The sequence below is a fragment of the Manis pentadactyla genome, chromosome 3 (genome assembly GCF_030020395.1).
Source record: "Manis pentadactyla isolate mManPen7 chromosome 3, mManPen7.hap1, whole genome shotgun sequence".
NCBI classification, from domain to species: domain Eukaryota; kingdom Metazoa; phylum Chordata; class Mammalia; order Pholidota; family Manidae; genus Manis; species Manis pentadactyla.
The window spans coordinates 184,392,015-184,414,621 of NC_080021.1; the positions used below are offsets into that span (position 1 = coordinate 184,392,015).

Genomic DNA, 22,607 nt, shown 5'->3' on the forward strand with positions numbered 1-22,607 from the left:
CAGGAGCCATCCTTGTAAGGAATTCAGCCTCCTTCAGCTTCTGCAGGTTAACCTCTGGGAAACTCACAACACCATCAGCCAGAACCCCAGGAGGTGGCAGGACGAGGAAAGCACAGAGCTAGGAAAAACACACCAGGGACAGGCCTACTGAAAGCCTAGGAGGGGAGCGCTTTCACAGGAAAGCTGGAACTAGGTACAAAAGTAACAAGCTAATAAATGGCCAAAGGGGAAAATGGAAGCAATGTACCTCAAAAGGTAGGTTCAGAGATTACTTCCTCCAAGGCACAAAATGATAAAAGGTGTATGAGGCAGGATGACTCCCAGGGCCAGGATCCCAACAAGCCACTCCTGGGACCCACCCAGCACACAGGAGCAGACTCCCTCGGGGCCACCTCCTGCTCTCCATCTCAGATGCCCAGGGCTCCTGGACCAGGTGGTTACAAGGTGACTGGGATGGGGGGTGGGGCCGGGGGGGCACTCACAGTGCTACTTCCAGTTCCCCCAAAGCCGGAAGGCTCAGGTATCCCCAGAGACCTAATGTCCACAGCTCTAGAAATTTGTTATCATGTCTTCAACATCCTTTCTGGGCCCGCTGGGGACACAGGTAGCAGCTAGATGGTCCAGCAGGCCTTTGGGCAGCAGGGGGATGGGCTGCTGCTCTGCACAGAGAGAGAGAGCCACCCAGGTACCAGCCTCTGCCTCAGAAGTACCTCAGCAGACTGAGAAGAAATCTCCTGATCTGAGAGACAAGAGCTACAGCCACTGGGCCTGGGAAGTGGGGTGATGCATGCAGCTCCCTCAGCTCTTTGTGGCAGAGGAAGCAACGGTCATGGGGAGGAGTCTGAGGAGAGACACCCACTGGAGAGAGCACCTCTTCTTTAGGGAATAGGGAAGAACACATTCAGCGGAGGGGACACTGCTGTCCAAAGAGCTTTTTACTCCCCAACACAGTGAAAGATGTCCTGGGCTGCTGAAAAGGATCCAGAGCCTTGTAACTACCGGACTGAGACGGTGGCAGCGCCATCAGGAAGGGAGCATGCCTCCAGCAGCCCTCCTGCGGCTGTTCATGGGGCCACCCCAGGGAAGGCCCAGGGCCTCCCTCAGGGAGCAACAGTCAGGATAAAGGGCAGTCCCGGCCTCAGAGTGAGACCAAGACCCTGAGGCCTTGCAAACAGGTGAGGTCAGGCCAGATCCAGAAGGGGAGTTCAATGCTGTCAGCCCAAACACCACCCATGGCCACTTCACAGGGAGAAGACACTGAATGGCACTTTGAAGGCTAAAACTGTATGAAAACTCCAGGGGCAGTCAAGCAACCCCATATATTATGTCACACGGTCTTTTTTTTTTTTTCTTTTAAACAAAAGGGTGCAGCTGCAGGAAAACAAGGACCCACATTTAGTAGGAGGCAGCGCTCTTGGGTTCCACATCCTAAGGGTCTTTAGGTTGCCCAGGGATAAGCACAGGACACTCCATGTGCCCAAGCACACCACAAATAAGCACGAAACAGAAGCAGCTTTCTCAGCGGCCATGCTGAGGGAGGTCATTGGGCCAAGTGTTCTTAAGGCCACGCAGGGTGGCAACCAAGACCAAGGGAGGAGGGACATGTGAACCATCCTGAATCCCCTCCCACCACATCCCACTCACCACTGGCAGCCGTGACTGCAGCATCTGGAGCTCGTCATAGCCATAGATCTGCATGAGGGCCAAACAGGGTGTTAGGGACCCCACGCCATCCCCCGGGGAGCCCAGGCCCATGTCAGGGTCCCAAAACAAGGTTAGAGAAAAAGACACAGGCAGGAAGGGGACGTGGGTCAGCTGCCCTGATGGAGCCTAGATGGGGGAGAAACACCAGGATGCAAGTGGCAGAGGCAGGCTCAGGCAAGGGGCAGCAGCACCCGGGGGCCACCTTGCCAGACCCTGCCAGGCGGGCAGGGGCCCCGCCATGTGCTCACCGGGTAGGCAGGCAGCAGTCCGCCAGGCCCCACGAGGTACTGGCTGTGCAGCAGCGGAGGCACCCCCTGGGGCAGGTTAGGGGGAGCTTTGCCTGGAAAGGTACAAATCAAACAGAGTTGAATCAACACTGCAAAGAAGGAGATGCCTCAGCTACAGTGGGACACAGTGCTGTTGAGCTCACTGTCACAGGGCCACCCCAGATAGGGCCATGGCCAAGAAGGGAGGGCAACAGCTCAGACACAGAGGGCCATGTCAGGAGGTGAGGAAGACAGAAAGCATGTGTCACCACTTTCAGGCGTTTCTACGTCAGAGGGGTCTGTGGCCGGACAGAAGAAACAGCGCCCCCTGTCCACTTCTGGTCACACTGCATTGCGCAAACTTGAACCAAAGGAACATCTGCCTCCTCAGGGCAAAAGAAAGGTCTGGTAGGGCCAGGAGAGGGGTAGGCTTTTAGTAGTTTCTACCAAGCCAGTTTGCTTGGCCCACACAGAGTACCCAGGTCTGGCTGATGGGCAATCAGCCACACAAAGTGGCCAAAAGGAGCCCACACTAGCTGCTCTTTGGCCCCTCCATGTCACCATGTCATCTCAGCTCCAGAGATGAATGAAGACTGAAAAGATTAGGGAGCTGGGAGCACAAAGGCTGTGGGAATCCTGCTGGGAGGGAGCCTACCCAGACACCAACTCACATCCATGCCCACCTCGGCACTCGGAAGGTTAGTGCAACAAAGAGCACAAGTGTGCAATGGTGGGGCTGCAGGGAGACAAGGGTCTTCTGAGGTGCGTGGCTGCCCCCCACCCCATGCCCTGCAGCCTCTTCTGGGCACTCTTCCTGGGAAGCCAGGTGTGCACCTGAGGGGCTGGGGGGGAGCAGGAAGGTCTCCGGAGCACACACCTGAGGTCGCCAAGGGCGTGGCCCTGCTACTGCTGCTGGGGGCACTTGCAGCGGTCCCCCCCAGGCAGAGGCTGGTCGCTGTGTTCACGCTGCTTGGCAGGCTGAGCCCTGAGGACGTGGCACTCGATGCAGAGGCTGCTGCTGCTGAGAAGGGGGCTGAGGACTGGAGGGAAGTGGTGCCCTCCACACTGGCATGCTGGCAAAACAAAAAAGCCATGACACATGGACGTGGGGCAGAAGTATGAGTACAAATCTCCCTGGCCTGGCACCAGGGCCTGTGGCTCAGGACTGCCGTGAGGGGTTCTGGGCCTAATGTCAGCCCCTCACACTGAAGGCCAGCAGGACCCAACTCATCAGCTCAGTATCAAGACCACCAAAATGCAGCTTTATGACCAAAACCTTCCCCCAAATCCTTACAGTTGCTCATGCTTTGGTGACTGAAAAAGGCACAGAAACCTAACTAAGTCCGAGGGCATAAATGAGCTCAGACCATCTGAGCTGAGGCAGCCGCCTGCCTCACAGAGAGCAAGCAGGCTCAGGAGGGCCGACTGTGGAGCCTGAGCAGCCCAGCCCAAGTCAGAGCTTTCTGGGCTTCTTAGTTACTAGGATTTGAAGTCACAGCTGGCCAAGAGACACTCTGCCCCAGAACCTTTCCAAGGCCTATAGATGTCTGCTCAACAAGTCCACCTGGGTCAGACAGTGGTGGGGAGAACCACCAGAAGCAGGGCCGGGCTGGGCCCAGGGTCCTGCCCAGCTGCCCAGCACCGGCCAGTACAACAGGTACCAGGAAGGACTTCAAGGGCTGAGGGGTGGGTGGAAGAGATACACCAGGTTGGGCAAAGCAAGGCCTGAAGAGGGAGGCAGACAGACCAGCCTTCAAAACAGAATGTGTGCATAACAAAGAAGCCTGGAAACTCATGGTGGATCCGAGGAATGGAAGGCCCCGGCAGAAAGGGGGCTGCCATACGCCCTGCCTGCCGCAGCGCAGACAGCCTGCACGGTCCAGCTCCACAAGCTGTCCCACCCATCTGAGCCCTGGGCATGGGCCCTGACTTTCCAGAATCAGGTCAGCAAGGTGAAGACAGCTTAAATCATGGTCTCCCGGGGCCTCCTGCTCCTTCCGCCTAGATGGGTGGATCTGAGTGAGGCAAGCCCCCGGGCAGGGTAATGGTCACACTGGCACCATAGTCCTTGACCCGGAACCAGGCTGACCACCCAAAACCACCCACCACTTAACAGGCAACAACTCTGACCACTGCACCAAGGTGTTGCTGCTCACAGAACCTTTCAACCCTATTAAACACGGGACAAAAAATTAATCCGCTCGTCTGGGGAGTAGCAGAATCCACCAAAGAGCAGCGTGCAGTCCTGGTTCCTGACTTGCTGGAAGGACTTGGTCATCCAGCAAGCCTCTCCTACCTCCAGCTGACTCTGTCTCTACCCTCACCTCCCAAATCTGTGAGGGTGACAAGGGGCTGGTGTAACCGGCCTCTGTCCTCAAGACGGTTCACTCAGTCTATCCAGCGGGGCTATGCAGTCAGCTCTTCAGGATGGGCCCAGAAATGCACAACTGCATCAGCCCGTCCACAGGGACACAAGGGCAGGAAACAGCACTGAGATTTCCTTCATAACCTTGGAGTGGGAAGGCCAAACCATGACGGAATAGGAAAAGAAGATTACTGATTATCTGACTATGTGAAGATCAAAAATAAAACGACAAAGCTAGGAAAAATATCTGCACATCACAAAGGGTATTTTCCTAAGTCTCTCAAATACAAGTGCATAGAAATAGACACCAAGGACCTGACAATAAAATAAACAAGCAATATAAATAGCTCGCCAAAAAGAAATATAATGGCTTTCCAATAGATAAAAAAGATGTTCAACCTCATTCAATTAAAAACTACACTGACAGGTCATTTTTCTATTAACACATTGGAAAAATACAATTATTCAATTAACATGATTTCAGGAGGCAGTGGAAGATAGGACATTTCATTCACTGCCAGTGGGAGGTAAATAGGTTAAAATCACCATGCAGAGCAATTTGGCAATTTGTACAAAATGACAAATGGCTAGCGATTCCACGTCCAGGATATACCCTCTAGACACAGCTGCACATATGGGCACACACGGAGGTCACTGTGTACGATGCTGTTTACAGTACCCAGACTGGAAATGGCTCTGGAGTTCCAGTGGTGGAGGACTGACTGTAATGTAATAAAGCCAGGAAAAAAGAACAGAAGAATTCTATGTTTCAAGATAGAAACATTTCAAAGATACACTGATAAGTGGGGGGAAACATTAAAAGACACTATGTATGAATACTCCCTTTTATAACTGGAAAAAAAATTTTAAGGTAGGTGGGGAAGGGGGAGGCCAGAGGAAAAATGACTGTGTATGTATTTTCTATTTTATGAGTTTAAAAAAACTTTAGAGGATCAAGAAAACAGAATCAAACAGATGGAACAGAAAAACCTTAGCATTTATCTTTTTGTATATTTCATTGTTGAACCTTTTAACTATATCAACAATGTGGTGATTCTGTCATACACACAGGGTGCAGGTCTTGCTGGATTAGGCAATTCTAGCTGCATTCTCTGGACTGTATGATTTGGAGTTTCCTGCTAAGACCCAGAGTGCTGCTAACCCAGGCAAGCAGGGGCGCTGGGCTCCAACGTGCCCTTGTCAGGAACAGCTGGCCAGTGAGCTGGTGTTCCCACCTGGGACGGCTCGTGGTTCTCCCTGGGCAAACGGAGAACACAGACACTACTGTGCTCTTCCACGGATGGTGGTCTGTGTGTCTTATGACAAATAATTATGCGTAAGATTACACTTGGAAAACTATTTTCAAAGCCAAATTAGCTACACCCCAATGGAAGCACAGAACTGACCTGACCCTTTTCCATCTCCTTATTCTGCAGATGACTTGATCTCTTCTTTAGAGGAAACCAATTTCCCCAACTTCCTGGCTCCCATTCATGTGAACCCCAAACTTACCTCTCTGCTAGGGGACCCATCGGTCCATCTTTCCAGAAGCCTATCTTCCAGAAAAGGGACACTCTGTTCCTTCCAGGCACCTTTCTTCCCACTGAAGCTTATACGAGAGCCTCCTAGAGCTTTGAGTGAAGCACCCCCTCCACCCCACTAGCCTGCCTCCTCGCCATTTTCACCACCTGTCATTCTTCAACCCACTGAAACGATGCTCCCAACTTCATGCCTCTAAAAGCCACACTTCAATTACTGTATGGTACTCTTTGGCACATGAGGACACTTGCCAGCTGGCACCCCGCTTGCGCTTCCGTCCCTGCCAGACTTCCTTGTTTCAATGTCAGCCTCCCCAGAGTCTCTGCCTCTGAGCTGGGGAAGATGGCCTGGGATGGCCTGAGGAAAGGGGGAACACAATACCTCCTGCCACAACTAGCAATGTCCCCAGAGCCACCAACGGACTGGAATGCAGTTACAATGACCGAGCTAAGAACCGGGGCTGTCAGTCTCAGAGCGAGACGTATGCATGAGCATGTGGAAAACAACATACTCCTCACAGAAGCTCTCCCTTCTCCCTCCCAGCATTCTCTCTTCCGTGGCCTTCACAAACAGAAGGTTACCTAGGAACAATGCTCTTGATTCAACTTGACTTTTATTTAGTGGAGCCCAAGCTGAAGTTAGCAATAAGCCTACTTTTCTCTAAAAACCTTGGAAATACCTCAACAAAGAAGCCCCAGAAAATAAAATATCTTCTGCTAACGTGGAAAGGTGTCCTGTAACGAAGAGGGAGCTCAGCAAATTCCTGGAAGAAATTCACCACCTGACAGCCCTGCAGATCGCAGATCAGGTCTAAAGAAGCCATGCCTCCACAGAGGTGTCAGTTCAGCAAGATCCTCACCCACCAGCAAGGGGCCTAGGAAATCAACAGCTCAAACCATATTCAGAAGATTGAGACATTACAGTCAAGCAATTTGAAATTCTCTCAGATACTTCAAATGCGCAAACTAAGCCCCAGCTGCACACGATTAAGCTCCAAGTTGGCTGAGCAGGGAGGTGGGTGAGGAAGCCCAGAGACACTTACTGTGTGTGATGTGCTGGAGGGTGCTGGGTGCGCAGAGGAGAGACTGCTTTGATGGCTGGGGAGCGAACTAGAAGACAAAACAGAGCACCGTGTGTCCATGCCAGCCAGTCACTCCATGGGAAAGGAGCCCACATGTCTAGGTGGACTAGATGTAAGCTTGCCCCATCCCTTCAACACCCATTGTTCCTTATCACCACCTTGCAACCCCCTCTAGGAGATCCAACGGTCAGCAATGATCTAAAGGGTCGCTCACTACGAGGATTTGGGACATCCCAGCCTGGGAAACCTCCAAAACCAGCATCTGTCAACTATAACCATCTGCTCTTAATGTAAAAAGAACAGGATAGCACTAAGAAACTGCTAGCCTTGGAGACCCCATTAAATCTATGTATGAGGGAAGAAAGTTCCTATGTTCAACCCCACATGCCAGAGCTAGAGCCTCACTTCCCATCAAATCCAGAATTCTAATCAAATATTTTTGTTCCTGGCTAAAGAAGGGAAGAAGCAAACTCCACTAGAAAGATGTAGGGTCCTCACCAAACAAAACCCATTCTCCTACACACTGTTCTAGTAACTTCAGTTCTGAAGCCGTGACCAAAGCAAGTCAAAGACCCGCTCAGAACGCCAGTGTCGTTCCCACTCCGCAGCAGTCACCTGGGCCCACAGCTGGAAGGCGAGGCTGGCTCAGGGGGACCCCGAGGGCTGAAGAAGAGTAGCAGCGACTCTCTGATCCGGGTCCGTTACCGGGGGCCCAGTGCTCTGGACCACAGCCATTATGAGCAGGTGAGGTTTTCACGTACGGTGCCTCTGAGAGCCCGCCCAGTTAAACCTATGCCAGAGCATTTCTGCTGAGTCCAGGATGTTGTGCTGGTGGCAGCAAATGGGTTTTATTCATGGGAACAGCCTTTACAGGTTGCAGGACTTCACTCCAGTGTGCCTCTCATTCTGGGCCCATACTTCCCCCATACCTGCTAAGCTGAGAGAGGGGGCTGTTGGACAGGTCACCAGGCTGGGACAAGGAGGGCAAAGTGGCAGTGTGCTGGGATGCAGAGGGCAGAAGCGACGTGCAGGAGGTGGTGCTGGGCAGGGAGCCCACAGACGGGAGGGCAGAGGGAGAGTCTACTGTCTTTGGAGCTGGAACGGATGAAGTAGCTGTAAGAAACAAATCTGTTTAGCTCCAGAACCAACTATGAGTATCTGAAATATGTTCAATGTCTTGTGACATGTTAGGCTTGGCTGAGACTATATATATATATATATATATATATATATATATATATATATATATATATATATATATATATATATAAAAGTTACATTCCCCAGGGAAAATGCCCAAGCATGTCACCAGATAGTCCCTCCTCAGTCAGGTATGACTATCAAAAGGGCACAAGATGGTCAGACACACGAGAATCAGGCAAAGATTAGGAAATCTTCTTTATCATAAAGTGTCCTATGATGTAGGCATATTTCTCCCAAGTAGAGTAACCTGACCTTGAGCTGCACACAGAAAGAGCAAGAGGCTCTGAGTGATAACAGGCATACCTCAGAGATATTGTGGGTCTGTTTCCAGACCACCACAATAAAGTGAAAGAAATGAATTTTTTGGCTTCCCACATATAGTGCATATGAAAGCCATGTCTTACACTGTACTGTAGTCTATTAAGTATACAACATCATTATGTCTAAAAAAAAATCTACAAACCATATTTTAAAAATACTTCATTGCTAGAAAATGCTAGCCATCATCTGAGCTTTCAGTGAATCGTAAATATAAATCACAGATCACTGTAATAAATATGAGAAAGTTTGAAATACTGAGAATCACGAAAATGTGACACAGAGACACAAAGTGAGCAAATGCTCTAAGAAAAATTGTGCCGACAGACTTGCTCCACACAGTGCTGCCAAAACTCTTCCATGTGGAGAAAACACAGTTATCTGTGAAGCACTAGGTATGACTGTTCGTATGAGTATAATGTGATGCAAATTTTCCTCAAAAGGCACACAAGGGTCAGTGAGAGTCTGGTGAGTGAGACTGTCCAAACATTAGGTCTCCCCTTCTATCAAATCAGGGGAACCTGTGAACGCTCACAGCCTATGTAGGGCATATAGGGGTTGACAGCCAACGTGCATACACTATGGAGAGTTACATATGCCTAAAATCTGCAGAAAGATTTTTAAAAGCTGTGTCCAACACCTACTATCAAATGCACAGTGAGCATTTCCTTAACATGTATTTGAAAAGAACAACATAAGCAAGCTTATCAATTCCAGCTGCAAAAAGACTTGGTCTTACTGCCATCCACACATACAACTCAGACATGTGCTTGCACAGAAAGCATCATTATCTTTTCCAGTTAGGAAAAAGCAGCAACTTTTACCCTCCTGCAGGACTCCCTGGGAATTCAATGGAAAACACTCTAGTCTCTTAAAAAGAAGGACAATGAAAACCAACACTGAAAGCAATCAGGGTCATCAATTCTTAGTCTTTACATTCCTGAGGCTTGTGTTTTACTGACAGTCTAGTCCAAATATGCCACCTGTTCTTATGGAGAACCCTGATGCAGCCACCACAGATGTCTCTGACTCAAAACCAGACCCCAAAAGTTACCTCCTGAGTCTTGAATCGCACTAGAAAGCCTCTAAAAGATCAAGTGTGAGCAAGAGAGCAAGCCAATGCATAGAAAAGGGAGAGAAAATCTACCTAAAATGCACACTACATTCCAGACATTTCTCATTTCATTATGTCATTTAAAAATCTCCAAATAATCCAGGACACCTCTACATGCTCTTGATCCCATGCCTGGACAAAAGAATGAGTAACTTCTCTGACACTTAAGGTTCTCAGAGCTACCAACGTTCTCCAAGCAGCTCTGGCAGCCCAGTAACACCAAAGCAGCTCCAGGTGGATCACTTGTGTTGTTCCATGCCATCATCCCACATCCCTACTCCAAAAAATCCAAAATAGAAAGAATCTGGTTTTCATACCCAATAGTGGATATACATTTGCCTTACTGAGTAATGGGAAAAAATTACCATAAACAATCCCAGATCTGCTAGCCAAGAACAAAAGGAAGAAACAACATTCACCTGAACTATCTCCAGTGACCAATGAACATATCAGAATTAGGAAAAGGGTCCCCTTATTTTCTCCCAAGTGTTTACAATGAGCTCATTTAACCTCTCTTCCTTGCAATAGTCATCAGATCCTGAGGGCAATGAGCATGTCTTTCCTAAACTAGCACACCAATTTTTGCTTCCAAAGTCCTTTACCTTATTTGAGTGACAGCCCCTTGACCATCTTGGAACCTGTGCCTCTGAGCAAAGCACCTTTTAAATTCCTACTATACACTGGGGTTGTAGTCTGAGGAAGAATAATACAAGACTTGTCACCTCCTTTTGCTATAACTATGACATTTCTAATAATAACACCAGCTACAACCTACTCGCACAGGCATCTCTAGCTGAACTTCTAAACCCTGCCAAAAAAAACAACACCAACAATGGATCAGAAAGTAGCTATCCAAAGAAAATGTAAAAGGACTACTTTTGCAGAATTAGTCATTGGCATATTGTTTTCCCCATCACGTTAGCTATGCTCTTTTTCTTTGGCTTCTACCAGCCATAACAAGAACAGTTTGCTTATATACTTACTGTCTATTGTCTGCTGATTTTGACCATCACCATGTCCATTCTATAAGGAAGAGAAAAGATGTAAGTAAACCCACAAAATCAAATGATAACCCAGAAGACTTTCTACTGGGATTTAGCCACAAACATACGACATGTATCGATCAAGAAACAGTGGCTTGTTTTATTTTGTTTCTTAATAAAAGGAGATGAAATACAACAAATCCTTAATAAATATCAAGGACATGACATTCTGAGAACCAGACTGGGTACTTAAAGAAGTAGTAAAGAAACAACCTAAGACCCAAATCACAGGAAGAAATGATAAACAGCCCTAAAATTTATTAAGCAACACAACGAACTTAGGAACTCTCATTATCCTGCATTTATCGCAAGCATTTCTGCCTCATACATGTTTTATCTCTTGAGTACCACTCATGCAAGAAAGAAAATGTTTCCAAATTGTAACAAAGATAACTCATACAAGGAATTATATTTTATGTTACTCCAAAAAGAAAAAGAGATGTTACTTTGAAATGTGGCTTTTATGACTGTGTGAGTTAAGAGTGGGTTATGACAGGGTGGTAGTGCCGGAAAAAAGCAGAATGTGAAAACAACTGGTTTGAGTTACCCATAAGGCATTTCAATGGAACCTATACAAAGGAGGTGGCATTCTCACAAGGACAACTCAGCTTTCGCAAGCTGAGCGGGGGACATGGCATAGAGTAAATGACAGTGGAGCCTACAGGGCTAAGTAAGACACTTTCCCTAGATGGAAGAAGGAAGCTAACAAATTTCCTTCTTAAAAATATCAAAACTCCTACAGAAAAAGATACACCTTACAGAGTTGTTGCCTCTGACTTAACCCAAATCCAGTATAATTTCTGTTCATAAAATGTTATTTACAACACATTTCATTCTTAAAACAATTTGAGTTATTGACAAGAAATGTAGACAATAAAACAGAACTGCTATAAAAAAATGAGTTTCAAGAATATTAAAGTCAAATAAAGGGAAACATAATACACCTTACCAATATATAAAGGTGGGTGGGGAGCAATCAAAGTCCTATTCTTTTGTCTCCCTTTAAACTAGGGTTCACTACTCACAAAACATAAACACCTGACATTGAACATGTGCATCCTAAACAGCACAAACCCAGACATACAAATAAGTCTAAAAAATGCACCAGACAAAAAGAAAGGGGAAACAGGAAAAGGCAGCCATCAGGCCTTAAGATTATTTCATTCCACTTGAAAATAATTTTTTAAATGAAACAGTGGTCACACTGACACAATGCAGGAGGCCACATTATTTGGGGCGGAGAAATACTAGGCAGAAGAATGGTGGGAACAAAAGTAGAAAGTATCAAATGATCAGGAGAGACCAGAAACCTGACAAAAGAATGATGTGAGCTGTAATATGGGAAGCCAAACAAGAGGTACAGCTAGCTGTAGTTGAGAAGTGATGAAAATGGCAGGGACTTAAGCTTGCATAGTACATAATCTGATTTCTATTTTAGAAGCTATAGACCAGAACTGTTAAACAGAACATTCTGCAATACTGGAAATACCCTGTATGTGCATGGTCCTATACTTTAGCCACAAAACATACCAAGTTCAACAATAAAGGCCCAAAGGGAGTTCCCCAAGGCGTCCGCACTCCCACCCAGACAGCCTGCCCGTACTGTCCCAGATCAACGTCCATCTTCAAGAACTACCCACCACAAGCCAGAGCCCTTAGTTAACCTTTTTCTTTTTTCTTTTGTTATCATTGATCTACAATGACATCACTTAGTTAACCTTTTAGTGTCAAGTAGGCAGCCTAGAATCACTAGGCAGCTGAGGTAAACATCTATCATAAAAGATACAAAAGGAAGGGAGGGGGAAAAAAACAAAACATCTTCAGTTTAAATGTACCAACAAGTATCTCCTGATAATCTTAGAAGGAAAGTTAGGAAAATGTACCCAAATTTCTGCTAGAAAACTTAATTCAACTGTTTTTATTATTGTCATGTTCTCACCTGCTCTTTGAAGTTTCTCTCACTAATAATGCTTGAACAGCTTTGCCTTACAGGAAACTAAAATATTATAGAGAAGACTACAGTCCTCCTACCCCATCTGTACTCCTGTGAACAGTCTGGGACGTATCCTTACATACTCTTAATACTAAGCTTCTGGGTCCAGCCATGCGCTCCTCCTCTGCACAGTTGCTTGAAATGTGGGTTTCAAACAAGATGCCCACTGCTGGCAAATTCAGCGACCTACAAGGATTCCACTGAAAAGGCTAGCCAATGTCTGAAAGAAAATCTCACCAAAAAGCTTTATTTCCCAAACTACACACTGCACCCTAGATAGTATCTGATACAAGAAACCTGGAAGACCCCTTACCATGACAGTTCCTGGAGCTGACTCAGATGGACTCACAGAGCTTTGGTACGCAATCCTGCTGTGCAGAGAACTCTGGTCATAGGAAGATATAGTCACTGGACTGGTAGAGCTCAGTGATGATTCGGTCAGACTGGAGGAGGTAATGGCTGACGTCGTATAGGTGGAGTTCTGCACTGCACTAGTTATTGGTAGAGAGGTATTCAAAGAATCACTACAAAGAATAAAAGGCACCAAGCATAAATTTGTCACTTTACATGGCTTCAAAGAGAACTATTTCATCACTTTGTCATATTCTAAATTAAATAAATATGCCTGTAACTACAAATGTACACTACTGGATTCTTTAAATGTACTAATGAGGCAAATAAAGATTCAAAACAACCCCTTTCCCCAAATGTGACCAACCTAATTTAAGTGACAGACAGGGCACATCTTTAAGAATTCTTAAGAATCTTTAAGGAATCCAGATGTTGAGACCATCTTTAGAAAGACAACCCAAGCAAATATCATGTTTCAGCGCAGGCAAATGGAGAAATTTAACTAACAAAATAGAATCTAGAATCTGGGACTCTATACTTAAGAAATAAGTCCATTGAAGGAAAATAAGCATTGTCAAAGATGTGCAGAAATTACATTCTTCATAGAGTAAAAGCAGATGTAAAATGCAATAGCCACTGTTGTATGGTTCTTCAAATGAGTAACTGTAAGAGTTAATATGACTGTTAACTCCTAGGTATTAAGCTGGCACTTGAACAACACAGGGGTTAGGGCTTGAATAGTACATAAACCCTGTGCAGTCAAAAACCCACAGATAACTTCTCATTTCCACAGAACTTAATTACTAATAGCCTACTCTGACTGGAAGACTTATGGATAACAATCAATTAACACATATTTTGTATGTTATATGTATTATATACTGTGTTCATACAAGAAAGTAAACTAAAGAAAATGTTTCAAATTCTTGCAAATGTCCAAAAATTTTTCCAATATATTTACTGAAAAAAAAACTCTGTATGTAAATGGATCCACACAGTTCAAACCCATGTTGTCTGAGGGTCAACTATATATCCAGAATTGTAAGCACACAAAATTTATAAATGAATGTTCACAACAGCATGATTCCCAGTAGCCAAAAAATGGGAACAACCCAAATGTCCATCAATTAATGAATGTGTAAACAAAATGTGGAAAATCTGCAGTGAATTATTCAGAAAATAACTGCATACATGCTACAACATCAATAAACCTTGAAAACACTATACAAAGTGAAAGGAGCCAGACACAAAAGGCTACTACATACTGCATGACTCTAGTTGTATAAAATGTCTGAAAAAGGCTAATCCATAGATAGATTATTGGTTGCCAGGGGATGAACAGAGGGACATTGGGAGTGCCTGACAACAGGCATAGGGTTTCTTTTCAGTGTTGGAAGAAAAGTTCTAGAATTAGATAATGTGAATGGCTACCCAAACCCATTACCACAGGATACAGCATCTCCATCTCTATCAGGTTATCTGGTACACTCTATTTTGTTTTACTTCGCAAACAGAGGACTTAATTCAGTGATAACCAAGAGAGGTGGGAAGTTGAGTACCTTAAAGACTTCGAATACAAGTTGACGGGAATCTGGTTACTGTTTTCACTGCTTGTAGCTGGTCCAAATTCAGAGAGAGAAGGTTCCGATCCAAATTCCAAGGCTCCAAATTGAACATTTAACCCTGTGACATCTGCTGAACCAGGCATTTCCACTGCAGAAGCTGGGATCTGAAAAAGCAAAGCTGTCAGGTCAGAAACAGAGGCCAAGGGATTCCAAGACCCAAAGGCCTGTAACAGAACCAAAGGAGCACTAGGTTCTCAGGGAACTATTGGCAGGCCTTACGAACAATGAGAAGCCAAAGGGAAAGAGAGGAATAGGATTTTTTTAAGAGAGAGAAGAGAACGGAGCAAAGAAAAATTTTAAAAAGTAACAGGAGAACGGTGTCACCCATTGCTTCTTAAGAGCAAAGAGGGTAAGGGGGCTGTGGTGGTAGATGACTGAAGGGGGATGGTGGGCCTCTGAAGAAAGCATTATCTGATCAAATCAGCACTCAACCTCTATTATATATACAAGAACAGATTTTCTGAGTAGATCCTGTCATTTTGATTAACAAAATCTCCACCACAAACCTATTCCCTCTAAATATTACACCAGTCACTCAGAAATCGCCGATTCCTCAAAGCAGTAAGCTATGCGCTTCAAAAATACCACATCACAGTTTCTGAGACTTACTAACCCAGCACTTCAGCTAAATGTTAAGATATATCCACTTTCCGGACTATGACTGCCCAATGGGCACCCACCTTAGAAGCTGGAGGGATCCGCCGCTTAGGAAGCTTGATGTGTTTAGGCTGTGCTTGGTGGGCAGACACAGCAATATTTTCGACAGTCATGCTGGGAAGCTGCAAAAGTTTGTTCACAGTGGAGGTGCTGTCTCTGGGTGCTGACTCTCTGAGTTTTACACGGGAAGTAAAGGACTCCAACCCAGGAGGAGGAACGGTGACTGCCTGCGTCTGGTGCTGCTGCCGCTGGCTCAGCTGGCTAAGAACTGGGGATGGTTCAGGCTGAGATTTGAAGTCTATGGAATATGCAAGAGTGGGGGGGTAAAAAAAGTAAGCATCAATTACTTAAGCACTCGGGCTTTGAGCTCGCTCTCCCACCATCACTGATGGTGGAGGACTGTAGTCGGTAGTTTCTCACAACCATCTGCTAGTTGAACCACTTAAACGTTCTATGTCTGTGTGTATAATGTATAATAACTGGTGTACGATAAATGGAAAAGGATGCCTGAATGGGTTTGTAGCTAATTTCTTATACAGAGAGAACAGTTTACGCTAAAGCATAGGAAGTGGTTAAGAACAACACAGAGCTGCCATACACATCTGGCCTTTAGTTAACAGAGAATTTTATTTTTTGCCATATGGATTTTGTACTAAACTTTTGAAAATTATTTAATTTTTTAGTAAATAACATATGTGATATTAGAAAATCCAAAAGGTACAAATATGCATATGATTCATACAAATCACCCTTCTACCCACCCATTCCCAGGTTCACTCTAGAGGCAGACACTATACCCAGTTTCATGAATATCTTAAAAAATACTGTTTCAATATACATACATACCCCCCCCACACACACGTCTTGCTTCACCACAAACCATACAGTTTTCAGAGACTGGTCCACATTAATGTGTGAAGAGCTACTTCACTTTTGTGATTACATAGTAATCCAGTGCACACAAGTACCAAATTTTAAAGCCAGTACTATGCTAATGCATGCTTGCTATGAAAACTCTATCAATGTAGCACTGTGTTTCTGTGAGACATTTTGCTCAAATGCAAATATACCTGCAGGATCAATTACTAGAACATTTACTGGTCGAAAGAGTAACTGTATTTTAACTTGTGTCAAACACTTCAAAATTCCTATCCCTAGTTAGAACACATGCTTTTTCATATACTGTAATACCAAACTTCTATTCTTAGTTTGAATGGTAGAAAATTGCATACAAGGTGCATTATTAAAATGAAAGTTAAGCATTATTTCATATATTTAAGTATTCATTGCCAATAAACTCTCAGCATACCTCTCTGACCATATTTTTACTTAATTGTTGGTCTCCTTGATTTTTAGTTGCTCTTTTTATATTAAGGAAGTTAGCCCTTTGTCTATGGTATGATTTCCAAATATCTTTTCACATTTTCATCTCTCTTTTCATTAGTGTTTTGTGTCATATCTAAGAAAGTTCACCTCACACAAAGCATATCACAATCTTCCTATGTTTTCTAGTATACTAGATTCACTATTTATGTTTAAATATTTGAGCCATTTGGCATATTAGTGTAACGTGGGAGAGTTAGGGATCCAGCTTCATTTTCCAGCCAGATATCCAGTAACAATAAACCACCTTTTCACCATTGATTTGAAACGCTACCTCTATCACATAGAACAGAGGTTGGCAATCTTTATCTTTCAAAGAATTCAGTAAATGTTTCAGGCTTTTAAAGCCATCTGTTAGCAACTACTCAACTCTGCCTTCACAGATGAACATAAATAAAAGATTGTGGTTATGTTCCAATAAAATTTTATTTATAAAAACGGGTGGCAAACCTAGTTGAAAGTTTGCCAGTCCGTGACTTCAGATTTCCATCTTCAATGCAATAAATTCTTGGACCTGGTATTAGAGGTATGTACAAAGAAGACAGGCTTTACCAAGAATCTGGGAAGAGCATGCTCAAATCTCGTCATCCTTATCACATGTGTTAACACAGTTAACACAGCTGGCCTATAGGTACCATCAGAAATGATGGCTTTTGCAAGATCAGCTCTTGACTCAAGTCTGGGAACATGGAATTTTGGTATATTCTAGATAAAGGATGCCAACACTCGGATAAAAGTGACTCTCCGAGCCTCGAGTGCTTGTACAATGTGGTTAATGTTGAATACTTGCTTTCCCTCTGAGAATCTGGAATAGTGACGTGTACTAGGCAAATGATGCCTATGTAACCAGGCCCCTAATAAAAACCATGGACACTGATTCTATAATGAATTTTCTTGGTAGATATCACTTCAAACATGAGAGCAGTCCCAAGTACTTCCATAATAATAAGCCACTTCATTCAGCAGAGAAATATGCTTCCATAGAAATATGCCCAAAACCAAGCAGCCCAACCCTATGGTTAAAATAACCCCGTTAGTCCTTAAAACAGTGAGGCATTAGTGTGTTGGTGGGAAATAGTGGTTTAATGCCCCAAAGTCTATGGGAGTGTAGTTTAGAACACATCTGACTTACACATGATACCCTTTTTATATTACAAACCACAGGCGATAAATCTGGCCCAAATCATGGTGGATACATGCAAATGTCAGAGTAAGAAAGCAACAAAAGGATGTGATTTAAAATGTCCACAAACCATGTTCTGCTACCACCCTATTCTAATAGAGTTCAGAAAATGCTGTCTAGGCATTTTCTCCAAGTGTTGTTTCCTTCTGGCTTTCCCATGCTTTTGCACATCTCTTCAATGTGTAAGCACTACTACAACTATTACTATTAACACATAAATACAGAGCAGACTGACTTAATTCAGAAACCCCACAGAAATTCTACTAAAAATAAACATCTGTGGATAAATTCCTCATTAGTGTTCACAAATCAGCATGCTCTGCTACTGTTTTACATGTCCTTACTAGGGGCAAACACTACAGAAAAATGTACTTACCAAAATGACTAAGGACTGAGGATTGGGATGCTGGGGGGGGCTTGAGGTCCCAAGAAGAAGTGGTTGTGGGGAGACTTGCACTATTCTGCTGTGAACTTGAACTAGAAGTAAACTGGCCCAAACTCGGAGCTTTCAACTGATCCAAAATCTGGGAGCTGGTGGTGTTTACCATTTTTGAAGGTGCAAGCTCTCCAAATCCTGAACCAACGATGGATAACTTTAAAGGAAAAGAAAAGCAAAACTCCTCAGCAATACAAGAATCACTACCTTAGGCTTTAAAACATACCACATATTTTCACATGGCTTTTTAAAACTATAACCTAGAATATCTGAATTAATAAGACTCATCTGAGTGAATACTACATGAAAATATGACTATGCAACAAGACCTAAGTCCAGCAATCCTTACTTATTTTGATATAAAGGTTTAAAAGCCAGGGGAAATATTTCCCTGGGTTTTAAGAAATTGATTTTTTTTAACTGATGTCACAAGTTCACAAACTACTACATTTTTTTTTTTTGAGAGGGCATGTCTTATATTTATTGATCAAATGGTTGTTAACAACAATAAAATTCTGTATAGGGGACTCAATGCACAATCATTAATCAACCCCAAGTCTAATTCTCAACAGTCTCCAATCTTCTAAAGTATAATGAACAAGTTCTTACATGGTGAACAAATTCTTACATAGTGAATAAGTTCTTACATGGTGAACAGTGCAAGGGCAGTCATCACAGAAACTTTCAGTTTTGATCATGCATTATGAACCATAAACAATCAGGTCAAATATGAATATTTGTTTGATTTTTATACTTGATTTATATGTGGATCCCACATTTCTCCCTTTATTATTATTATTATTATTTTTAATAAAATGCTGAAGTGGTAGGTAGATGTAAGATAGAGGTAGAAAACATAGTTTAGTGTTGTAAGAGAGCAAATGTAGATGATCAGGTGTGTGCTTGTAGTACATTTTTTAAACTAAATAAATATCATGAAAAAATGACAAAAAAAAGCCTGAAAAATAAAAATATAGTATCTTCTTAATGTGTAGAACAGTCATATTTAATGATTAGAACAGGTTTGGTCACAGAGAGATCAGCCGTGAGGTCATCCTGTAAGATTAAATGCAGGTCACAGCACTTAACTTAGAAGTTAGTATTCCACAATGAGACACTGAATTACACAGGAGGTGTTTGTACACTGGGCAGATACCCTGGACACTGCTGTGTATTCCCAGCTGTTTAGATGGCTAAGAACAACAAATATGCTCTGTAAATACACAAAAAATGCTGCACTTCCCCATCTCTCCTGTCAGGTCAGATATCAAGATCCAAGGAAAACTAAAAGTCTATATAACTAGAGAACATAGTGGCAAATCAACTGCATTTTCACATATCAAGATCATTCCATTTCTGAAAGTTTTAGTCAAAAATATTTTCAATACCATCTAAAACGTCCATAACAGAAATTATTTGTATTTCCTCAAGAGGCCAGATCTAGTAAGCTGAAATAACTATTTCTGTTATCAATATCCAAAGGCATGGAGTATCCCCACCTATGGCAAGGAAACCCAAATTCTCCAAAGTGAGCAGAACTTCAGGTTATAGACAGTTACTGTATGTCACAAATCTACTATTGGAACAGTTGTGCAGAATTACTTAACATGGCTCCTGATTCTTTCCTCTTGCTGCCCACTATACCTCCCTTATACTAAAGAGTCCACCAAGACCCAGCTCAAGCCCAATTGCTGAATAAAGATTCTGGGATGATACTTCTAATTCTTCCTCCCTAATCTCTATCCTCCATTAGCTCATTTTATCAAATGCACTTTCTGTGTACTTTACAACACAATGAAATCTGAGTCAAAGACTAGTGCCTTGCTTCAGGTAATACATGGCATAGGTCTTGGCTTTTCAATTCCACCTACACATTTCAAACAATGGAGGCACTTTTTAAAATGTGTGTACAGGTTCACATGGGTACATGCACTTACATATAAACAAATACAAATGCTCGAGTATTAAAGATGGCGGCGGGAGAGGTTAGACAGAGGCTTCCACCTAAAATCGCATACAATACAAAAATATAATTAATACAACTAATCCTGAAAAAGCAACAGGAAAGAGGACTGCGCCACACCTGGAGGAAAGAGCAGACCTCATGGAATAGGGTAACGTACCAAAGCTGTGGACCAGCAGGACCCAAAGCCCTTCCCGCACCCCAGCTCACAGGTGGGAGGAAGAGAAACGGAGCAGGGAGAGAGTGGAGGCCTGGGACTGCTGAATACCTAACTCCAGAGATCTGCACTGGGAGCACAAACCTACATTTCATGAAGTTTGCATGGTACTCCCATGATTAGTAGGTTGGAAAGCTAAGACAAGCAGAATTCATGGAGAGACTAACTAACATTACAGCTGCTTGTGGAAAGCAGGGATACATATCCGGCTGGTCTGGGACAAAAGAAAGGCAGGCAGTCTGAGAGATTTCCTAACAAGGAAACCCTTAGCAAGAGGGCTGCTAACGGGGCAAGGATTGCACAGAGCTTACTGCTCAGGAGAAAGGACAGATAGACAAAATTGTCCGGGTGCACTCTGCCCAGGAGGTTGGGAGCTTTCACGATCTTCAGGGGCTCCAGCCCCCTGGCTGGCTACCTAGCACCAAGGACCCCCTCAGTGATAGGCAGCCTAATGCGCCTTTCTCCTGGCCAGTCCCACCTGGCTCGCAAACCGGCAAACCCTACCCTGGCGTTAGGCCAGCAAGAGGGAAGACCTGTCTACAGCAACTACAAACGCAAAGCATAGAGGCTTAAACCTGTGTGCTCGGCCAACTGGTATACGCAGTGGAGACACACATAGCAGCCAGGAAGCAGGAAACACCTCTTTCCTCCCGCCAGGTACCAGTACCGCTCTGCTGCGAACCCGACATTGCTTCAGGGACTGAGCAGCTCCAGAGAGTAGAGCTTCTGAACACTAGAGGGCGACATATACAAATATGAAAGGCCAAAGGAACTTGGTTCAAAGCAAAATTATTAACACAACTCCTGAGAAAGATTTAAATGACATCGACCTCATGAATCTTCCTGAAAGGGAGTTCAAAATAAAAATAATTAACATCCTCATGGAGGTACAGAAAGATATTCAATAACTCAGGAATGAATTCCGGTCAGAGATCCAATCGTTGAACAGCATATTGGAGGGTAGTAAAAGCAGGAGTCGATAAATGAAATAGAAACCAGAGAAGAGGAATACAAAGAAGGCGAGGCACAGAGAGAAAAACAGATCTATGAGAATGAAAGAATATTGAGAGAACTATGTGACCAATCCAAATAGAATAATATTAGCTTTATGGGGATACCAGAAGAAGAGGAGAGAAAAAGGGAAAGCAAGTGTCTTTTAAGTTCCTCAATCTGGGGAAGGAGATAGTCTCTTGGGTCATGGAGATCCACAGACCTCCCAACACAGGGGACCCAAGAAAAACAACACCAAGACATATAGTAATTAAAACGGCAAAGATCAAGCATAAGGACAGACTATTAAAAGCAGCCAGAGAGAGAAATAAGATCACATACAAAGGAAAGCCCGTCTGGCTAACGTAAGACTTCTCAGCAGAAACCTTACAGGCTAGAAGGGAGTGGCATGATGTATTTCATGCAATGAAGCACAAGGCCCTGGAACCAAGATTATATTATCCAGGAAGATTATCATTTAAATTTGAAGGAGGGATTAAACAATTTCCAGGTTAAGCAAAAAAGGAGAGAATTTACTTCCCACAAACCATCTCTACAGTCTATTTTGGAGTCACTGCTATAGATGGAAGTATTCCTAAGGTTTAATAGTGGTCACCAGAAGTAATAAAACCACAGTAAAGAAAGTAGAACAGTTAATTACTAAGCAAATGCAAAATTAAATTAATTATCCCCAAAGTCAATCAAGGGATAGGCAAAGAGTAGAGAACACGATACCTAATATATAAAAAATGGAGGAGGAAGAAAAAGGAGGAGAAAAAGAAAAGAAACTTTAGATTGTGTTTGTAATAGCATATTGACTCAAGTAAGACTCTTAAATAGTAAGGAAGTTGACCTTGAACCTTTGGTAACCACAAATCTAAAGCCTGCAATGGCAATAAGTACATACCTACCGATGATCACCCTAAATGGAAATGGTCTGAATGCACCATTCAAAAGACATAGAGTCACACAATGGATAAAAAAAACAAGACCCATCTATATGCTGCCTACAAGAGACTCACTTTAAACCCAAAGACATACACAGACTAAAAATGAAGGGAAAAAGATATTTCATGCAACTAAGAGGGAGAAAAAAGTAGGAGTTGCAGTACTTGTATCAGACAAAATAGACATCAAAACAAAGAAAGTAACAAGAGACAAAGAAGGACATTACAT

General features: G+C 43.7%; 1 protein-coding gene across 18 annotated transcripts in view; it reads right to left on the bottom strand.

Moving 5' to 3' along the window:
• The window catches only part of UBAP2 (ubiquitin associated protein 2), a 168,977-nt gene that overhangs the window by 3,201 nt on the left and 143,169 nt on the right, over positions 1-22,607 (bottom strand). For 17 of the 18 annotated variants that reach the window (XM_036898035.2, XM_057498773.1, XM_036898033.2 and 14 more), the window contains 10 exons: positions 18,202-18,418; positions 15,283-15,557; positions 14,537-14,706; positions 12,940-13,150; positions 10,574-10,613; positions 7,885-8,068; positions 6,917-6,983; positions 2,848-3,043; positions 1,953-2,044; positions 1,645-1,692 (listed from right to left, as the gene is read on the bottom strand). In XM_036898035.2, the coding sequence (XP_036753930.2) occupies positions 1,645-1,692; positions 1,953-2,044; positions 2,848-3,043; positions 6,917-6,983; positions 7,885-8,068; positions 10,574-10,613; positions 12,940-13,150; positions 14,537-14,706; positions 15,283-15,557; positions 18,202-18,418 (1,500 nt within the window). The remainder of the gene's footprint in view (positions 1-1,644; positions 1,693-1,952; positions 2,045-2,847; positions 3,044-6,916; positions 6,984-7,884; positions 8,069-10,573; positions 10,614-12,939; positions 13,151-14,536; positions 14,707-15,282; positions 15,558-18,201; positions 18,419-22,607) is intronic. The other variant, XM_057498769.1, reaches the window with a different exon arrangement.